General features: G+C 35.9%; 1 protein-coding gene across 6 annotated transcripts in view; it reads left to right on the top strand.

Moving 5' to 3' along the window:
- The first annotated feature begins 2,067 nt into the window (after window positions 1–2,067).
- Window positions 2,068–20,561, top strand: part of TRPC4 (transient receptor potential cation channel subfamily C member 4) — a 124,757-nt gene continuing 106,263 nt past the window's right edge. For 5 of the 6 annotated variants that reach the window (XM_065896268.1, XM_065896267.1, XM_065896266.1 and 2 more), the window contains exon 1: window positions 2,098–2,475. In XM_065896268.1, the coding sequence (XP_065752340.1) occupies window positions 2,098–2,475 (378 nt within the window). Of the gene's footprint in view, window positions 2,476–20,561 lie in introns of all 6 variants that reach the window. The other variant, XM_065896264.1, reaches the window with a different exon arrangement.

Below are 20,561 nucleotides of genomic sequence, written 5' to 3'. Positions count from 1 at the left end.
GGATAAAATTGCCATGTGAAAACCACACTTTGATCCCGCACACTTTCACGGATGCTGACATGGATAGAAAAGTTGTGCTGGGGAAGTGGGTGACAGTTGCCTTCCTAAGGCAAATATTTTAATGTTACCACTGATGCATATATGGGGCATTTGGGATCAGAAAATTAAAAAGAGATATGTAACGTAATAATGATGTTGACTTTTGAAGTTTTGGTTATACTGGAGGACTATTAAATTGTCTTTGTTGTCTGATAATATAATTTTGTTCCCGTTATTCTAGTCAGTTAATGCATTGTCTAAATACTGAAATTATAATCAAGCTTCAAGTAAGCAATTTGCATGTCTAAAATTAATATATCTGAACACCAGTATTAATTTTTATGTTCCTCTGAAAAGATAATATTGCTATTTAAAGAACTCACAACACACTTTGTCTGCAATTGTAAAAATAAATTTAGATCATGCTGTATAGTTGGTCATTATACATTTAAAACACCAAGACTAACAAAATGTGAAATATTTGAGAAAAATATTCTGGATTATTGGATTACCACTTTTTGCTTAGTCTATGAAGAGGCCTTAATAAAGTGCTGAATCAAATATGCCAGAAAGGAAGAAATTATAGAATTACAGTTTTGTGTATTGGATCCTGAACCTAGATATTTGAGAAATCATGATGCATAATCTGGACATCAAAAAATAAAACTTAACTATTTGATCACTGAAATTACTGTTAAATTGAGGTAGCATACAAACAATGCATACTTTCCCAAATTGAGAACATGACATTAAATATAATCACATTTGTTAATGCAATGCATGTTCAAGCTACAGTTAAAGCATTATTCAAATCTGGTTAAGTTACTTATAAAATGATTAGGTCTAAAAAGATCAATTAAGATGAATACGCATGTTCAGGTACTTAGAATACCCCATTCATTTTAATTTGATGTAGTGTATGTATGTAAATAAACGTGGGTTGAATGTAAATGACATAGAATAATAAAACAGTTCAGACCATAAGTATGGAATCAGGACCTAACAGCAGTAAAGAAATTATATTCAAAACAGAATACATTTTTCAGTAAGTTTGTACCTCTAAGATGATTACCAAATCAGTATAACTTTTAGCGACATCAGACTTTTTTATTAATCTACTTTAAGATGATAATCTCTTATTTATTTGAAATAATTTCCTCATCTTCAACTGTATATTTACTGTAACTTCAAAATAATATTACATTTTACAATAAATGTATTCCTGCCTTGTGGTTTATTGTTTCATGATACAGAGGTAAGAGAATTAAGAAAATAGCATTTTCATAATAAACCATATATTTAATCCTTTTCTAAATGCTTCTGTTGGAAATTAAATTGCCTAGACTCATCTTGCTAATTAATACCATTGGTACACATTCTTTCTTCCTCAATGAACTTACTTACAAGAGGAAAAAAATAAAATTAAGCTCATCAGGCTCAGTGTGATATTTTATTGACATGAATATCAGTAACTCACAGTAACTTTAATGTCAGTTCTTACAAACATTAAAACTAGAAATGAAAAAAAAAAAAAAAAAAAAAACTAGAAATGAAAGTGAAAAACATTTTGCCCAGATATTGATACTCCGTAATCTCAACAGCATCTCCATGATGAGCGAAACCGACAGTGACTGACATTCTTGAAAATCCCTGGTCCCGTTTGGGGACCCCAGAGATACAGCCTTTGACTTTCAAGGTTCTCCATTAAAAATAATATATATTTATGATAAATTTTGTAAATAATTTTTAAAAATTACAGGTGCAACCTCTGACAGACGTCACTTTTTAAGTAACTTGCCAAATACTGGCCTCTCTTTCTTCTTAAGTAAGAACTTTGAAGCCTGTGTTTCTAGATAACTGAATAATTATTGCCTATTTCCATTGTTTAAAGGGAACATAACTTCTCACTTAATAATTGCGGTTTCATCGTTGTTATTGGCCTCATTGTGAGTTGTTAAATGCGATGCATATTCATTCAAAAGTGTGCTAATACTAATCCTTGTGTGTGTTGGTTTTTGTTTGCACTTTCAGAGACCAAGAAATAGCATGGCATGAAACATGGCTCAGTTCTATTACAAAAGAAATGTTAATGCCCCTTACAGAGACCGCATCCCTCTCAGGATAGTCCGAGCAGAATCAGAGCTCTCACCCTCCGAGAAAGCCTACTTGAACGCTGTGGAAAAGGGAGATTATGCAAGTGTCAAGAAATCCCTAGAGGAAGCTGAAATTTATTTTAAAATCAATATTAATTGCGTCGATCCACTTGGAAGAACTGCTCTCCTCATTGCAATCGAAAATGAGAACTTGGAGCTCATAGAACTACTCTTAAGCTGTAACGTCTATGTTGGAGATGCTCTATTACACGCCATCAGGAAAGAAGTTGTCGGAGCTGTAGAGCTGTTACTGAACCACAAGAAGCCCAGTGGAGAAAAACAGGTACGTGCAAAAATACTAGCTTTAGTTTATTTTACATGCAGAAGGTTTCTATGGATGGTCATATTCTCCCCAAATATTAAGAAATGTTAGCCTTGAAATCAGAACTATTATGACACAAAACCACTGCTAAGTACACATTTTATACTCTCCAAAAGTCACCGCCCCCTGCACCCCCTACCCTGGCTAATCAGACTTTAGTGAGAACCAAAGCAAAACAAAGTAGCCTGTGGTGGCTTCCCATACACTGGAAACATTTCTATCTAATGGTCAATAATGTTTTCGGGGGGGCTACTGTGTACATGTAGGTGTTTCTCCTCTCGTGCGTCATTTTCTGACGTTCTACAGTGACAGGCTGAATTCTTTTGCTAGTTTCCTTTTTAACCTGCTTGCCTGTTCTGGAATTCTGCATGTTATTGCAGAAGTGAGTTGCACATATAATTCTGATATTGTTCTTTAGCAAACTCCAGTAGATTCTTTTAAATTCAGACTTAAATTTTTTAAAAGCAGGAAAAAAAAAGATTACTAAAAAGTAACTGAACTCTGACTGTAGGCTTAACTATATCAAATTTACTAATGGCAAAATGTAGCTGTATCTTAACATCACGGGTAGAAAATAAACCAAAATGGCACACAATTATAAATACAATGTGGTTTTATTCCTATCTCCCTATTTTTTTTTTACCACTAAGGAAGTGGAGAAATCGTTGACATAAACGAATAAGGAATCAATTTTTTCCTTATTTTCTGTTTTTCCCATTTGTCCATCTAGAGCCTTCCCTTTGTTACTGCCCTGTATCTGTATCGTCTCTCTGATCCTTTATCCTTTCACACTGAACTCTTCACTTCCCTGCATCATGTCTCACTGACTAATTGCAGAGACATTGCATGTACTTCATTGGCTCAGATCTGTCCTTTAAAGTAAAATCTTATAAAAACGTGTGTTATTACAGCTCTAGCAATTTCTGTTCTATTTGATAAGGCGCAAACAATTTCTGCAAATGATGGACTCTTAGAGATGTTACATTCCTTTAAAGCAAGCTCTGCTGTAGCTACTATTATCTTTGCTTTACTGGAGGACTTTGATCAGAATCCCCACCATGATTAGGAGAAGAACTTCATGGCTGGGTGTCTCCTGAAAAAATCTCCCCAGAAGTTTGTGTTCTATGGCCCATTCTTATGTCTCACCACCATGCACCCCTTTCCCTTACCTGAGCCCAAACTTTGATAAAACAACACTCCACGATGACAATAGTTCTTTGCTTGTTGCTTTACTAGCTTTTTGTTCTCATATCCAGTTGTTTGGGATACCTTCCCATCATATTGGTAAAACTTTCCTGATAGAAGGATTTGCTTCTTTCATGTATCCTTTCAAACTTGTACTAACCTTGACAGAGGTGGATAGGTAATGGTAATATCTGAAGGCATATGTTATGTTATATCGCAGTTTTCCACCACTAGAGGAACACAGGACACGTAGACAGGAATGAGTAAGAGTGTGTTTTTATCTGTGTAAGTTCAGGCTCTACATTCCCAGGCCCCTCGTGATTTTGAAACTCCTTCCACAATCATACCCCTAAAGTATTTGCATTTCCTAATAACAATGATCTTTTTTCGTACACGCTGTTGTTTCATATCTATAAGGGCAACCATAAGACAGATGTTTGGACTGTGGGCCTAGATCATTTGAGGTTGCAACAAGTCAATAGAACAAAATTGCAATTGTGTTTTCCCTGTTTATTACTGTATAACCTTCTTAATTCTATTGTCTAGGGAAGAGTGACCAAACATTTCAGTGTCTCTTTAGTAAATGACATTTGTGCTGGCCAAAGTAATATGGTATCTGGAGAAGATATCTGCTATTATGAGATTGTTTGTTGGAAGATGTTCAACTTCTGAGCTAAAGTCTAGTCTGACAAGTGGGTCCTGTTTTCTTAGAGGCACTTGATCTGAACACTGATTGTTAATAAAAGGCAGTAAAGGTTTGCAATCTGCCAGGAGTCTGAAATATCCCAGGCCATGTGTTTCTGGAAGATTTCTCTTGTATCAGTTTGTAAGCCAAGAATTTTCCTTTTCTATTTGCACATTCTAGAATTCCTCTTCAGTGAAGGCACTGAGAATCAACAAAACATTGCATCTTTTGGTTTGAACTTTCTAATTTGGAAAGAGCAACTCCAGTCTACCTCAGAGTGCCTGGTATCTTGTACAATAAAAGTGAGGTCGTTACGTCATGAAATGTATACAGTATAGCACATAAAAGAAGTCCTCAGGGCTTGTTGGGGGGAGGAAAGGCAGACAAGCCCCATGAGAGCCTGGCTGTTTATCTGTGATCTACATAGATAATGCGTCTCCTAAGTATGGCCAGCCTTGTTTGGAATAACAGTTTCCATAAGCCAGTGTCTGGTAGGTAACAAATAAATTCTTGACAGGAATTTTTTCTCTCATAAATTGTAATTCCTTAGATGATTCTTGTGATCATTGAAAGCCATTTTGTGTTTACTATTTTTGCCTAATTTCCAGTCTCATAGGCTTCTCCCAAAGACCCTGGAACACATTACCGTTAATTTTGTTGAGGTCACTGAAGCCGAGTGTTAAAACCTGAGAACACTAATATCCAAGAGGACAAGATAAACATAACTTGTCTTAAGATGAGTCAAGGAAGAGGATCTAATATAAAAAAAAACATACAAATCTGAGGATTAGAACACTTACTTAGAACTTAAAATGTGACCGATGTGGATCAGGAAATACAGTATTCTTTTACAAATTTGTCACAAATTGATTTCTTTCTCCTGAAGAAAGATGCAATGTGTGATGGCCTCCTGAAATCATGGGGGCTTGGGAGTTCAGATTAATCTGTTTACTCTTCCAGTACATTCACCAGGGAACAATTTACAATTTGCATATGCTTACTGTGTCAGGCCCTAGCCCCGGCACTGGGGAGAAGACATTATTCCTGTTTTCTAGAGTCTAGTTGTGAAGAGAAACAGGAAGAATATCATGGGAATATGAATAAAGATGGTCACAATGGAAAAGATAAAAGAGAAATAAATCCTTGGGTAATTATGAAATTAAATTGACCGGACTTGGTAAATACAAAATATTATGTTTTAAGGTTTATAACTGGGGAAAGTTAATTCCATTAACTGAGATAGAGATTATACGTAGGGTTTATGAGACCTGCTTGGATATACTCAGTTTCCGGTTTATTGACATTAACATCTAGGAGATAATTAGAAATTTTGGACTTAAGAAAGGGGTCTGGGATTGATATACAGATGATAGGGAAGACATTGAAACACATAAAATCACCTGTCTTCCTATCACCCTGACATTGATTGTCTATCCTTCCCATCATATCTTGTTTAAATGATTATGATTGCTAGTATGTCAAAAACTTTTCTCAGTGCAGGATCTACTGAAAATATTTAGGTTTTGTCAGATAAATAGATGGGTATAGATCATTAAGTATTTCCTTCCCTATTTAATGTACTTCTTCATAAACCAGGGTTTTCAGTTCTTAGTGTTTTATTTTCATTTTTACTGTAAAAAATAGAAAGAGTAATACTTTATCTCTTTCATGTAGCAGACAGCATGGAGCACCTGTAGTTCTCCACACTAGGCAGGAACATGGAACATTATGTATTCTTACTGGGGCTGCTCTCTTGCCAGAATCATTACTCTGATACTCTCTGATGATTTATTAAACTTTTCTTTAACCTTCTTAGTACCTTATTTCTCTACAGGGAATAACCAACAGTGGCTTCTTCGCCCCTTTTCTCAGTCAGTTGATTGGTTACTTGACTTGTAATTATTTCTAGCAGACCTTTCTCTTTGATATCTTCTAAGGCCAGATTCAATTTCAGTTTTAGCTGCTTCGGTAAATGTTTAGCAGAAAAAGAACTTTCTTTTTCACTCTTCACTCAGACCGTAGTACTAAGTCTTCAGTATCATCAAAATTTCTGGGAGGACTTGTTAAAACATAGTTTGCTGGATCCCACCCCAAGAGTCTCTGATACAGCGGGTCTGCAATGGGTCACTGGAACTTGTGTTTCTGACAAGTACCCAGGTGATATTCAATACTAATGCTTCCGGTCTAGAGACAACACTTTAAGAACCAGTGACTTAGAAGATGTTGACAGTTACAGAATACCTATAGTTGTCTACCTTGTGTTAGGTGTGCTGGACTCTACCATGCTAACCTTACTTTAAGGAGATTTCAAATAATTAGCTTAAATATGAATGAGTAAGTGATATTTAATGTAGGAGAATTTCCCAACTTCACTAATATATTTATTACATTTTCCCTTCTTTGGGAAAAATACTTTGCTAAACATTACTTATCAGTTCAACAGTTAAGATCCTAGAGTATTTCAATTGAAGAAATTTTTGGTTTGAAAATTCTGCTAAAAAGAGTACCAGATTTAAAAATTTTGAGGGATCTTGGAAATCTTGGAGACCCTCTAATCCAGTCACTTCATTTTACAAAAGAGGGCAAGGAACCATGGACCCAGTGGCCTTTAGGGTTTAACCTAACCAAAAGAATCTATAAATTAATAGCTAGCAACCAACCTGGAGATAGTCTGAATGATGAACGTTCATTGAGCTTGTCACCATGCCAATAATTGTGATAAGAATTTTTTTTTTGCATTATCTCATTTAATCTTCACATTATCCTGTGAAGGCTGGTGCTTTTGTTCTCCCCATTTATAGATGAGGAAATGAAGGTACAAAAAGGTGTAAGTGACACGTCCCAGATCACAAAACCAGGAAATACCAGTGCTGGAACTCAAGAGTCAGAAGATAACCACCACACTGTCTGGCTCTAGCTGATTAGTTAATAATGCTAATTTAAGATATGGGTTATATAAATTTAAAAGAGCCTTTAGAGGTACATATTTAGGCTGTGTCTCTGTCTTGAACAGTATGATGCCATTTATAGTTTAGTGGCTCAATAGATACTAAGTCATTAGAAGCTATGAAATGCCAGGGAAGAGCAGAGCTGAGTAACAGAAATGCTGACTTCTAGCCCTGTTCCACACTTGCTAACAGGACAAGCCTCTGAAAATCATTCTGAGCCTTGGTTTTCTTGGCTATTAATTGGAATCATTTAATTAATTTACTTGCTTCTTAATGTCTGGTGGTGTTAAAATTCTGTAAAAGTGTTTTATAAGGTGACATGTAATAACTTAATATACTGTTATTACTGTTTTATGCCATATTCTCTGCCTTCCTATTGACAAACAAATATATGAATAATACAGTAAACACTGGAAAGAGGTCCAGCCTGGCAATTTACCCTTTTGAGGTATGACTTCATTTTCATTTGAAAAATGCACTCACTGGAAATAGAAACCCTGTTCAGGGAGAGCAAAGTAGAATTTAACTGTTTACCCTTTTTCTTTCCATCTCAGTGCACATAGGGGATTTAAAAACTAATTTCTGTAGATGTTCTAATGCAATTTGTGACTTTAGAAACAGTACCTATTATGTGATCAGGAAATCAAAGGGTGAAATAGGAGATTGGCTTTAGCAGGTTAATGCAAATGTATATCCAAATCAAAATATACCCTGCTGGGCTTCCCTGGTGGCGCAGTGGTTGAGAGTCCGCCTGCCTATGCAGAGGACACAGGTTTGTGCCCCGGTCCTGGAGGATCCCACGTGCCGTGGAGCGGCTGGGCCCGTGAGCCATGGCCGCTGAGCCTGCGCTCCGGAGCCTGTGCTCCGCAACGGGAGAGGCCACAACAGTGAGAGGCCCACGTACCGCAAAAAAACAAACAAACAAACAAACAAAACATATATATATACCTTGCTGACTAAAAATAAAGGGCAGTTTTTACTTGATATGGGTGCTAATAAATATATCCCTGGCTAGTGGGCAGAGATGAAGTTTACTTTTATCTCTTACATTCATCTGATTTTCTTCACTGGACTTCAGAACAAGTAATTTACCTTCTGCAGTCCCATGAACTTCAAATGGTCCCTATTAAATGTCGTATCTGCTAAGACAGCCTATCTGTTCTGGTCTTTGGAGCTGCCCCTTGCAGAATGAAAACATTTCAGCTTCCTCAGTAGTTAAACACTTGAGGTTACCCCTTTCTATTTGCTTTTGTTACATCCTGGATATTGACAGTAAGTGAAACTAAATAAATGTATAATAACCATAATCTTGGTTACTATCAAAATTCAGAGAGTATGAGAGTAAAAGCAAGAGCAAGAGAGAATTATAGTAAAGTATTAAAAATGTTCTCCCCCTAAAATACTTATCCTATTGTGAGACATAGCTAGATAAATCATCAATTATACTTTCTTTATATCTGGATGTAAAATATCAATAGGAAAGATGTTTATAACATTGTCTAAATCCACCATTACTATGAAAAAGCTGAAAATTATCCCCAAATAAGATCTCTATAATGTAAAGTAGAAATCAGTATAAAGTAATTTTTATTAAAATGTACTTTGAAAGTCTAAAAGTTAAATTGAGTCTTAGTATTCCACAGCAGGGAATTTAAATGCTATTACAACATAGAGTCTAGATTGCCTTTAGTCAATTGGCAATTGGCAATCATGAGAGATCTGAATAATTCCGCCCTAAATGGAAGAATTTTTAAAAGACAGACTATGTTACACTGTTAATATGATGAAGTGGATTAAGATAACAGGTCATTCTGACTCATAAAATAATACACACTGACATTTTCTTCTTCTTGAAGACCAGCAAATTATAGACAAGTAATTCTCCTGAACCATGTTCTTTCCTCTCAGCATATCACACTTATTATGAAAGTAAAAGTAATCATCATCATCATCATTAAATATGTTTGGAACCGACAAGAGCAAAAAGCTTTTAGCTCCTTTTGAAACTCAAGTGAAAAAAAGTACAAAAAACAATCTCAAGCATTAGAGCTCCACGCATTGAGGCATTTCCATGCTACAATAAGAAAATACAAGACAGGGCCGTTATTCTCTGTTTGTGGACAGGGAAGGAGTGAGATATAGTGAACAGAGTCGAGAGAGAAAGATGTGGCTATAACTCCTATTTTATAATCTCAGGCAAATTATTTGAGCCTTTTGAGCCTCAACTTTCTCATAAATAAGAGACGGATGAGAGTCCCTGCTTGCCAGGTTGTTTTAAAGATTGGATAGTTAACACACTAATGTGAATGACATCAAAAGACCTCAGTAAATGCAAATCCCTCCACCTTGACGTCATTTGAGTATTTTACACGCATTCAATTCAATTTAATTAAAAATACATATGTGCATTGAAGAGGCTAAAAATTCCTCAAAGCAAATGCATTGTGAAGTGTTACTGCTGGTGTGAAGAGTGAGTTTATGTTAGAATAAGAGAGACAGAAACTAGCCTTTCAAATGTGAGCTTTGGTGAAAAGATTTTCAGGGGTCATTTTTATTAAATACCCTCCAATCCATTATAAATGTTGTGATTAAATCTAAAAATAATAACTTGATGTCTTAGTAAGCAGTATATCAATTGAACTTCATTAATTGTAATAATTTAAAAATTAATCATTGAGGAAAAATGATGTCATTCAACAATTGTAATTCATTGAATAGATAAGGTGTTAATATAACTAGGAATTAAAAAAATACATATTATGATTAGAATGTCTCAAAACTGTTTTTAAAATGTCCTTTCAACCTATTATATTTATTTCTGCTCTGATTAGATATAAAGTGAGTAAAGTTTTTATTGCTTTAATATCCGAAACACAAGAAAGTGAGGATTGAAGTAATGTAGAATTTTAAATGGTCTTTTCAAGAACCAATTTTCAAGCATTTAGAAAGAAAGAATATTGTCATTTTTATTACCACAATTCATTCTTTATGCAATAATTTTCTGGTTCAAGTAATGTCTAGATATATCAGTATTCCAAGTCTCTAATGTTTAAATCAGGTATTAGAAACACTTGACAGTAATTCTAAACTGTGAGTTTTGAGCATGTAAGAGCTGATTTATAGAATCTGGCCTTCTCAGAGAATGCTCAAACCCACCCAGAAAGAGTGGGTAGTTTTGGGAGGGTAAGAGAAATTCATAATTACAAATTTACCAAATGGATGCATAACCTCTCTTCCCTTAAATGAGATGATGATGGATGAGTAGGGTGGGTTTAAGTCTGAACAACCTTCATCCCCGTCACATGTGTAACCTAATTGCAACACTTCTTTTCAGTTTCTGGACTCTTCCAGGGAAAAGTATATAGATTTGTTTGATTTGGAGATACAGGCTTAATTTTTAAGCACTACTGGTACCATCAGGTAAAAATGTGAATTTTTAGTACAATAATATCTTGATGAATAAAGTATAAATTAGAAATAATTATGCATTTATTCAGACCTTATACTATGTGTATTTCCCACTGTCCAAAATATCAGAGAATCCTCAACTAGTAGTATATTGTAATTTTCCTCAAAAACAATACATAATTTGAAAAAGTAAATAGGTTGAGGTGCATTGTAAATTTCTATTAGATGTTACCATGGTGGTGGTAGGTCAAGGGATAGTAATAAAAATTGTTTATAATAATTGAGCATTATAGTGTGCCAGGCATTCTCTTAAGACCATTCTACATTGTTATCTCATTTAAACCTCATAATAATTTTTGTAATAAGTTCTTTATTATAGCCATTAAAAAAATAAAAAGTTAACTTACCCAAAGCCACCATCACTAACTAAGGAATTAAACTGTTTTCTCCCCTCCAGCAACCAATGTGGACTCTACAAACAATTGCAGACTGCATACTTGCTGACTTTAAAATCAGCTTTAGAATCTTCAACAATTGTTGAAGCAGTCGTTATTAAATAATAGGGTTTAAATGAGGAGTAATGCATGAGTGTATGAGTAGGGAATACAACAAACTTGGTTTTTTTTGACTGCCTGGTACGTATTTTCACATTTATTTAATGGATTCCTCCCAGTTACACTGAACCGTTATAGGTAAGAAAATTGAAGCTCAGAAAAATTGAATATCTTGCCCAAGGGAGATTTGAGTGTAGGCTTCTCTGTTTTCATGGACTTTACTCTTCCTTTGTCAAACTGCCTGGTTACTTTGGCCATGAGATATCTGGCACTCTCAGCCCTTCAGAACATGCCGCCTCCCAGGAGTAAAACTTGGTCCTAGAGCAGCACAGAAAGATCTCTCCAGGTCCTTTACTCCTGGGGATCATCCTGAAATTCCTTCAGCCAGAGGCTACTGACCAAATCTTTTAGTACTTTTTTTTTTTTTCAGATATGTAAAACTTTATTTTTATTTATTTTATTTTTTTTATTTAACATCTTTATTGGAGTATAAATGCTTTACAATGTTGTGTTAGTTTCTCTGTATAACAAAGTGAATCAGTTATACATACACGTATGTTCCCATATCTCTTCCCTCTTGCGTCTCCCTCTCTCCCACCCTCTCTATCCCACCCCTCTAGGTGGTCACAAAGCACGGAGCTGATCTCCCTGTGCTATGTGGCTGCTTCCCACTAGCTAGCTATTTTACATTTGGTAGTGTATATATGCCAATGCTAGTCTGACTCATTTAACAAAACTGGTTATCTGATTCCCTCGATTTCTCCTAGATTCTTGTAGGAAACAATTGGCAGCGATAAGGACACGCTGGTGGCACATTGAGAAAATGCTAGGAAGAGGGAGGTGATTACAGGTCAAGCCATGTGCATTTCAATATTGTCCTGTGGTTGGGTCTGACACAGAGGTTGAGGAACTCAGAGAGGACCTGACGGCTGAGACTCTGCAGAGATAGACCCACCCTCCCAGACTGGAGGAGACTATTTTGCAGACAACACAAATCCTTTTCCTATTTATGTGTGAGATCAATTATGAAGCCCTGATCGAATTAAACATCTCTCTTTGCGACCATCATATCCTGTACACCTCTTCACACCTCTTAGAATATTATGTTGAAAGTATGTAAATATGTATCACTTTCCTCTACTTTGTCAACCTCACAATACCAACGTGTGTGTGTGTGTGTGTGTGTGTGTGTGTGTGTGTGTACACCCTCCGTATCTGTGGGTTCTGCATCATCCTTGGATTTATCCAATGGCAGATGGAAAATATTCCCCCCCACAAATTCCAGAAAGTTCCCAAAAGCAAAACTTAATTTGGCCTTGCACTGGCAACTATTTACATAGAATTTACATTGTATTTACAACTATTTACATAGCATTTACATTATATTAGGTATTAAAAGTCATCTAGAGATGATTTAAAGTATATAGGAGGATGTGCATAGGTTATATGCAAATACTATGCCATTTTATATAACGGACTTGAGCATCCTCGGATTTTGGAATCCAGGGCAGGGGTCCTGGAACCAATCCCCTACAGATACCGAGGGACACACATATGCATATACACACACACAAATATGTCTACACACACACGTATGCACGCACACAGGCTTGTGCAAGCACACACCCCCCTTCATAATAAAAATAATGGAAAATGGAACTGCTTTTCTTAAAATCATAGGTAGTTTCTTAGGTTTGGAAGAGATTCTAAAGGTAATCTGGGACAAACACACACACAGTGTTTACTATCTGTACCAAGCACAGGCAATATCGAATCACTATATTATTCTCTTTTTTTTCACTTTCAAATGATTTTCATGCTTACACCCATCAGCCTGATTCAGTACGGAAGGGCATGAATACCAGGAGGTGAAGGTCATTAGACGCCATTGGAGGCCTGTCACAAATGCATGGTAAAATGTCACCATTAGTGATCTGGGTATCGGGATAAAGTGCATGCTTTTCTTTCTTGTGCTTTTCTGTCCTTCCTAAAATCTCTACAATGAACATATATTATTTTTAAATCAGAGAAGAATACGTGTCTCTATCTATATACATATCTTTATGTATATTTAGGGACAGGCGCATTTATCTTGGAGAAACTGGTTATTTATGTCATCATCCACACTGACAGACCCAGCAAATTTAGAATCACTATGTTATTCTTAGTATAGAAGCACTGGCTTCTGCTCCTTCAAGTCCACTGGAGCAGAGCAGCAAGGAGAACAACGCAAGATGAAGAGACAGAAGTCTCCTAGAGAATGGTTTGGGTGAACAAATCGTCAGTAAAGGAATCATGTGTTTTCTCATTTCTTCTCTTTATTCTACTATCTTTAACATTTCCTTGGTTGCCTATTGTGACCAAGATAGTGTTAAATATGATCACATAGTAGACTTGACCTCAAGGAATCTAATCTAGCAATCAATTGCAACTTCAAGATAAATAAAAGTAACAATATAGAAAATGTATACTCATCCATTTTGCTTTTTATACTATATTGATTTTCCACTTGTATTTACATTAATATTTTTGTGGGAATAGGGGACTAGTGCTTAATGTCTAAGAATTACCCATATTAGATTATACAAGACACAAAAATTCAAGAAACTTAACATCAATAAAAGAAAGAGACCAGTGCCATCATATTTCTGTGAAATGATAGAAGTGTATAAAAAGTATTCAGTAGATTTGGGAAAGTGTAATATGTTGACCTATGAGAAGAATTTTTGTACAGAATAATATATATAAAGCATACACTTCACCCTAAATGGAATCAGTATGAAATATATTTGCTTTGCACACAAATAACTATTAGCTTTAGCAATGAAATGCTTAAAAGTAAAAAAAATTTACTTGGTAAATTAAATATATATTAAATGTTGCTAAACATACTTCTCTTGCATACTTTATCCTAGAGTATCAGAGCCCATTCATCTTTTTTAACATCTGAGGGGCCTTTGATTATTTTGGTCGAGCCTTAAATCACCAGCTTTAGGAAAGACATTTCAAGTATATTCTATTTAGTGCTTTTCAGCCTAAACTTAATGTTTGACTTGCAGGTGGTGTTCATTAAATCATATGTTCTAGCACCTATTTTGGATGACTTTTACGTTACTATACCATGTTCTCCTTAACCCAAGTCTACACTGCCTGGTTCTCTCAACTTAAAAGCAAAACCTCAAGTTTAACTTTGTGAAATCAGAGAGCAGTTTGATATCATACTGACCCTACATCCCTCTCCGCCTTCCCCCCTCCTCCTGCTTCGCTAACACACACACACACACACACACACACACACACACACACACACACACACACACACAGACTCCTGGAACCATTACCTTAGAGATATGAAGAAAGTGAAATTTAGAGAAGTTCAGGAAACTTGCCAAAGATTACTGAGATTATTCATTCTTGAGCCAAGATTAAAATTCACTTTTTTTTGCCTAGAATCAAATAGAAATATTTACCATAAACATTACTTTAATTCCAGCCTTAAACATTTTGTAGCACAAGGAAAGAATACAGATATAAATAAATGTTTCAAGGTTTAGTTTTGGGTAACAGGAAATGTTTCCTGGTAGAAAAAGATTAGGTTTGGAATCAGACAGATAGGAATCCAAGTCTTAGCTCCACCCCTTACTATCTGCATGACCCAGTGGTGATTATTTAACTCAAAACGGAAAACGGTAATGGCTATTTCTCACAGTTCTGATGAGAATTAGAAATTTGAAATACTTCATGTAAAGTGAACGCCTAGTGTATTTACATTTGATTTCGTGTTGTTATTATTATCATTATCATCATTCATCCATTTCAGAACCAACTATGCTAATTTGATCAATGTCTAAAGATTGACATTTGCATCACGATTCTAGGTTGTCGTGATTAGATTTCAAATACACTGATGCAGGTCACAGGAGGCAAACTTGCTGAATTCTGGTGATGAAATCGCAAAGGCAAGGCATCCCAAATATCTGCATAATGGTCAGGAGGATTGTGAATCGATGAGTGGTTGGATGGAGCCAGGAAGCTTGTCTGTGACCTCAGACATGTGGAGAAGTTAGGAGAGTGGAAATTGACCAGGCTTCTAAGACTACAGTGAAGTCTAAATACGTATAATCTAAACATGTTGCTAATCATCTGATACAATGTAGTTTCATTCTGAATACAGAGAAAGAAAAAGAAAAATCATGATAAAAGAGGATGATCAGAGATGATCTCAAGGAAGAATAAACAGGTTCCCTTAAGGATAATTTAGGGAGTATGTGTTCAGAAGAAACAGGTCATTTCAATGCAACATTATGAGAAAGAAAGCAAAACATCTCCTGCCCTAAGTCACATTTCTTTTAATAAAGATGAGGTAAAGCAGATCATTTGTTTTAACCACACTTAAGGAAAAGACTGCCACCTGGTGAATATTTGAGGCCTTTTAAAATACATTAGTATTAGTTTAAACATCTGGCATGAACTCAGAAATAATAGTCATCCACTTTATATTATTTTCCTTTAATTTCATTAGATTACAGTTTCGCACACCACCATATTAGCAGAGGTTTTGTAAGGCACCATAAACATCACGAGTTTCCATGAAATTTATCCATTTTTACCTGGTACAAATGCATCTTTTACAGGTCACCTAATTCAGATGAAATATTACCAAGAAAAAGTAAACAAAAATTTATGAACCACCATGATATACTTCTTTGGATTTCTTCTTTACTTAATTCTATAGCAAAATGACAAAAATAATATCTTGGGATCACTATAATGCTGATACATTCCATTCTTTACAAATCTGATCCAAAAAGTTAAGAGGCAGGGAAAGTCATTTTTCATTCTATAACTAGTGCTGTAGTCAGAGTCTGTTTTGATTTTCCCTGGGACTTAGCTTTTTCTGAATATTTTATCTGAGGCATGAGAGATAAGGAATTAATCCCCAAAGTTTTCTTCTTCTAGTAGCATGTTGCCACTCCACCTATCCTGGTAAATATTTTTGACACACTAAAGTGGAGGTTGAGAAGTCTCTTAGCTGGTTGCTACAGAACTTGTAAATTGCTGAAGTCTTTCATTGTTGTAGCTCAAGATTCAAGTTCACAGCTAAAGAAACTCAATGGAGGAAAGAAAAAAGAAACATGATTCTTTCCCTTCACATGTGTATTTCTCAGCCCCCAGTCAAAAATCTAGGTAATATTTTCCTTATCTGTGGACGGAGGAAAGCCATCATCCCATTCAGAGGACTAAGTGCCTATCACTTTACTTTTGCCGAGAAAGTCCAGCTATGGGGCTGACATGACTTAGCACCTGTCTTTTTTTGTTAGTTTCACACTGTCATATCCTCGAATTTTTCCAAGCATTAGTTCAGTTATTTTTATGCAATCTCAGAAGAGAAGTTTTGTGAAACAAGTTATTTCTGTAGCCCTCCTTAGTTTCAGAGCTACGTTTTTATCCTGAAAGACTGTTTTTGTGTCCTTGCCTTTCTTTGATACTTACCAACATAACACATTGTGTTACAGTGATGGATCATACTATTATCCTCATTTGCATTAACTTCCTAATTCTTCTTTTTCTTCTTTTTTAAAAATTTTTATTTTATATTGGAGTATAGTTGATTAACAGTGTTGTGTTAGTTTCAGGTGTATAGCAAAGTGATTCAGTTATACAAATCTATTCTTTTTCAAATTCTTTTCCCATTTAGGTTATTACAGAATATTGAGTAGAGGTCCCTGTGCTACACAGTACGTCCTTGTTGGTTATCTATTTTAAATATAGCAGTGTGTACAAGTCAATCCCAAACTCCCAATCTATCCCTCCCCCCTCCTTCCCCCCACCCCCCGGTATTCATTAAGTAAGTTCTCTAAGTCTGTGAGTCTGTTTCTTTTTTGTAAATGAGTTCATTTGTATCATTTTTTTTAAGATTCTGCATATAAGCGGTACCATATGATATCTGTCTTTCTCTGTCTGACTTACTTCACTTAATATGATAATCGCCAAGTCCATCCATGCTGCTGCAAATGGCATTATTTCATTCTTCTTAATGAAGCCTTTTTACCTTTAATTTTTCCCTCATGTGATTACTAATATATAAATGTAAAAACTTTAATTAGCCGTGGTTGTTGTATTTTGGGTCTTTAAGAAACAAAATCTTTCTCACCCTGTTATACTGTGATGGTCTTTGTAGTTCATTTTCTTCTCAAACTTATGAATACCAGCCTATTCCTTAGGCAGATTTTACTCTTCACACCAAATAAAATTTTAGTCCTCTTTTCTTCTCCTGGCTACATAATACTACACACATTCTAGGTGTTAAGTAACAGTTTGCTGAATAGATGGATGAACATGACAGATTAAAAATCCCCATCATCACTCATGAAAATAAAGCAGGCAAGGAACAATCTGGAAAGATAAAATCAAACGTCAAGGAGCTTATAAGCACTAGTGAAGGTAGCACTTCTGATTTAGATCATACTCAGAATGAAAACAAAATTATTAATACCTCCATTATAAACTGTTCTGGGAATATATGGTTTTTGAAGTTGGGCCTCTATTTCACCACGATGCTGTGTTATGATTGTAAGTGAAGTATTGCGTTCTGAGAAGCCTCACGTCATCTTAAAAAGTTAAAGTTCCACGTGGAGCATGCAGACTTCCTTGAAGTAAATGCAGTATTTCCATAAAAGCCTGCAACTGGTCAAAAAATATAAAGCACGCTACCAATTTTGTAGATATTGAGAGAGAGAGAGAGAAAGAGAAAGCATGTATATCTGGGTGAGAGAAAGACAATGTGTATCTCTGGGTAGTGGGATTTAGAGGGAATTCTGCTTTTCCTTTTGTACTTTTGATATTTTAAAAATCTTTAGGCAATAAGGGTATATAGCTTTTGTAATAGGAAAAAGTCAGGAAAAGGAAATAGTCAGGGATAGGAAAAATGCTTGTCTTAAAGATCGTAATGTGGGGCTTCCCTGGTGGCGCAGTGGTTGAGAGTCCGCCTGCCGATGCAGGGGACACGGGTTCGGTGCCCCGGTCTGGGAAGATCCCACATGCCGCAGAGTGGCTGGGCCCGTGAGCCATGGCCGCTGAGCCTGCGCGTCCGGAGTCTGTGCTCCGCAACGGGAGAGGCCACAACAATGAGAGGCCCGCGTACCGCCAAAAAAAAAAAATAAATAAATGCACCTGCACATCACAACAGGAAAAGGCAGTGAACGAGAAAGAAGTTGTTAAATATATGGGCAGGTTAGGCATAAATACAGAGTTGTTACCATTATAGTAATTAATGAAAGGGATATAAAATTTAGGAATCTTATACCCATTCAACAGGCCCATTCTTTTAGGGTTCATAAATGAAATCTAAAATTTTATTCAGTATTCTGAAATTTGATTTCCCATTATTAATAGGAAAAAAAGCCACAATTGTAATAATTGTCTGTTTTCATTTTTAATATAAAAGTAAAGGGTACTTTTTCCTCCTTACGTTTATGAATCACTCCAACTCTGTCAAAGTTCTTTCATCATATTAAGGTAGCTTGATTCTGCGGGTAAACAGGCAACGCTGTTACCGCTAAAAGTGAAGCTGGTGAATGATGTGCTGGAGGCCACACTGAGAGTCAGTGGATGAGCCCAGGTCACCTGACAACTCAGCTTTATCTCCTCCGCTCCTTTCAAGGTAACCGATCCAACCTCACACCCACTTCATAACAGCCAGACATTCAGAATACTACCCAGCACAGCCTTGCTAACTTGTAGCCTCTAATATCTTCTTAGCCTCAACTGCTGGCTGCATATTTTCAGTTTGCATCTCCTCATTCATGGCCTTTGGGATCAGCATGTTTTTCCATTAGGATACACTAGGATACAAACCAAGAATGAAATAGACAAAAAACCTTCCTTAACTTGATTAAGTCTACCCAAAACCGACATCTTATATTATTCTGAATAGTGAAATATTAAAAACATTCATGTTACTATCAATAACAAAATAAAGATTCTCAATACTGATCTTCCATACAACACTCTACTGGAGGTTCTATTTTGAATAACCAAAAAAGAAGTAAAAATAAAAGATATAAAGACTAGAAGAAATAAAAAACATACTCAGCTAATTTGTCTACATAAAACCAAAATGTAATCTACATAGTATTATAAATAATTAGAAAGTTTATGCAAGTCATGGCATGAACCGCTAATCTAGAAAACTGTCCTTCCATTGAATTGGCCAAATACTCTAATTATACTCATGCTTCAGGATCTTCGCACTTGCTGCTCTCTCTTCCAGGAATGCTCTGCCCTTACATGTAAGCTTAGCTTGCTCTCTAAATTTCCTCAGCCTTCTATTCGAATGTCATCATAGCGGTAAGACTTCCCTGTCACCCTACATAGGGCAGCAGCCTCTCCTTGCCTCTGACACTCTTCATTTCCTCTTACTCCACTGTACTTTTCTCCATGGCCTTTACTGTTTGAGATTTCTTCATTCATTGATTTATGCATCCACTTGTTCATTCATGTTGTGTCTTTCCCTCCCCTCTCTTTCTAGAATGCAATTAGAATAAAGGTGAGGATTTTGTCTGTTCTGTTCACTGCTGTATTCCCCAAACTTTGAAGAGTGACTGGAATAAAATGGGTGCCCCAAAGTATTACTGAATAGCTGGAGGCTGGAAGAATAAATATTGACACATATAGACTATCATCAACATGAAAACAGCCAACCTTCAGGGAGTACATATATGCCGAATGAGGAGAACACTGGGCTTAACTTTGATCCCTAAAGAGACAGTGTTCAAGGGATGAATAGGAGAAGGGTCCCCAGTGAGTGAGACTGAGAAAAAGCAACCAGAGAAAATGATGATGATACTGGTGAAGATAATTATAGTAATTACACTAGATTTTGTTTCATCAAACATTATGTACTGATACAAAACACTTTCATATTCATTATTATTCTGCATTTCTTTTTGAATCCTTAAAAAAACCCTATGAGGTAAAGACTATAATAAGCTCCACTTTATAGATGAGAAAATTGAAGTTTAGGGGGTTAAATAATGTTTCCAAAGCTACAAACCATTAGTGGGACAGCCAGGATTTGAGTCAATACACTACCCAGTTATGGAAGTCAAAGGACTGGGGACTTTCAAAAACAAGGGACCGTTATAAACACTGTCAAGTGAAACTAAGATTAGAATCTCTGATCAGAATTTGTGTAATTCTTATACAATTAAGTATACACTTGGCCCATTGAGCTACGTTCTCTACCAATAAAAGATTTCACTTGGA

The sequence above is a fragment of the Phocoena phocoena genome, chromosome 18 (genome assembly GCF_963924675.1).
Source record: "Phocoena phocoena chromosome 18, mPhoPho1.1, whole genome shotgun sequence".
Taxonomy (NCBI): domain Eukaryota; kingdom Metazoa; phylum Chordata; class Mammalia; order Artiodactyla; family Phocoenidae; genus Phocoena; species Phocoena phocoena.
Note: the sequence above shows the minus strand (reverse complement) of the source record. Positions and strands in the feature narration are given on the sequence as shown.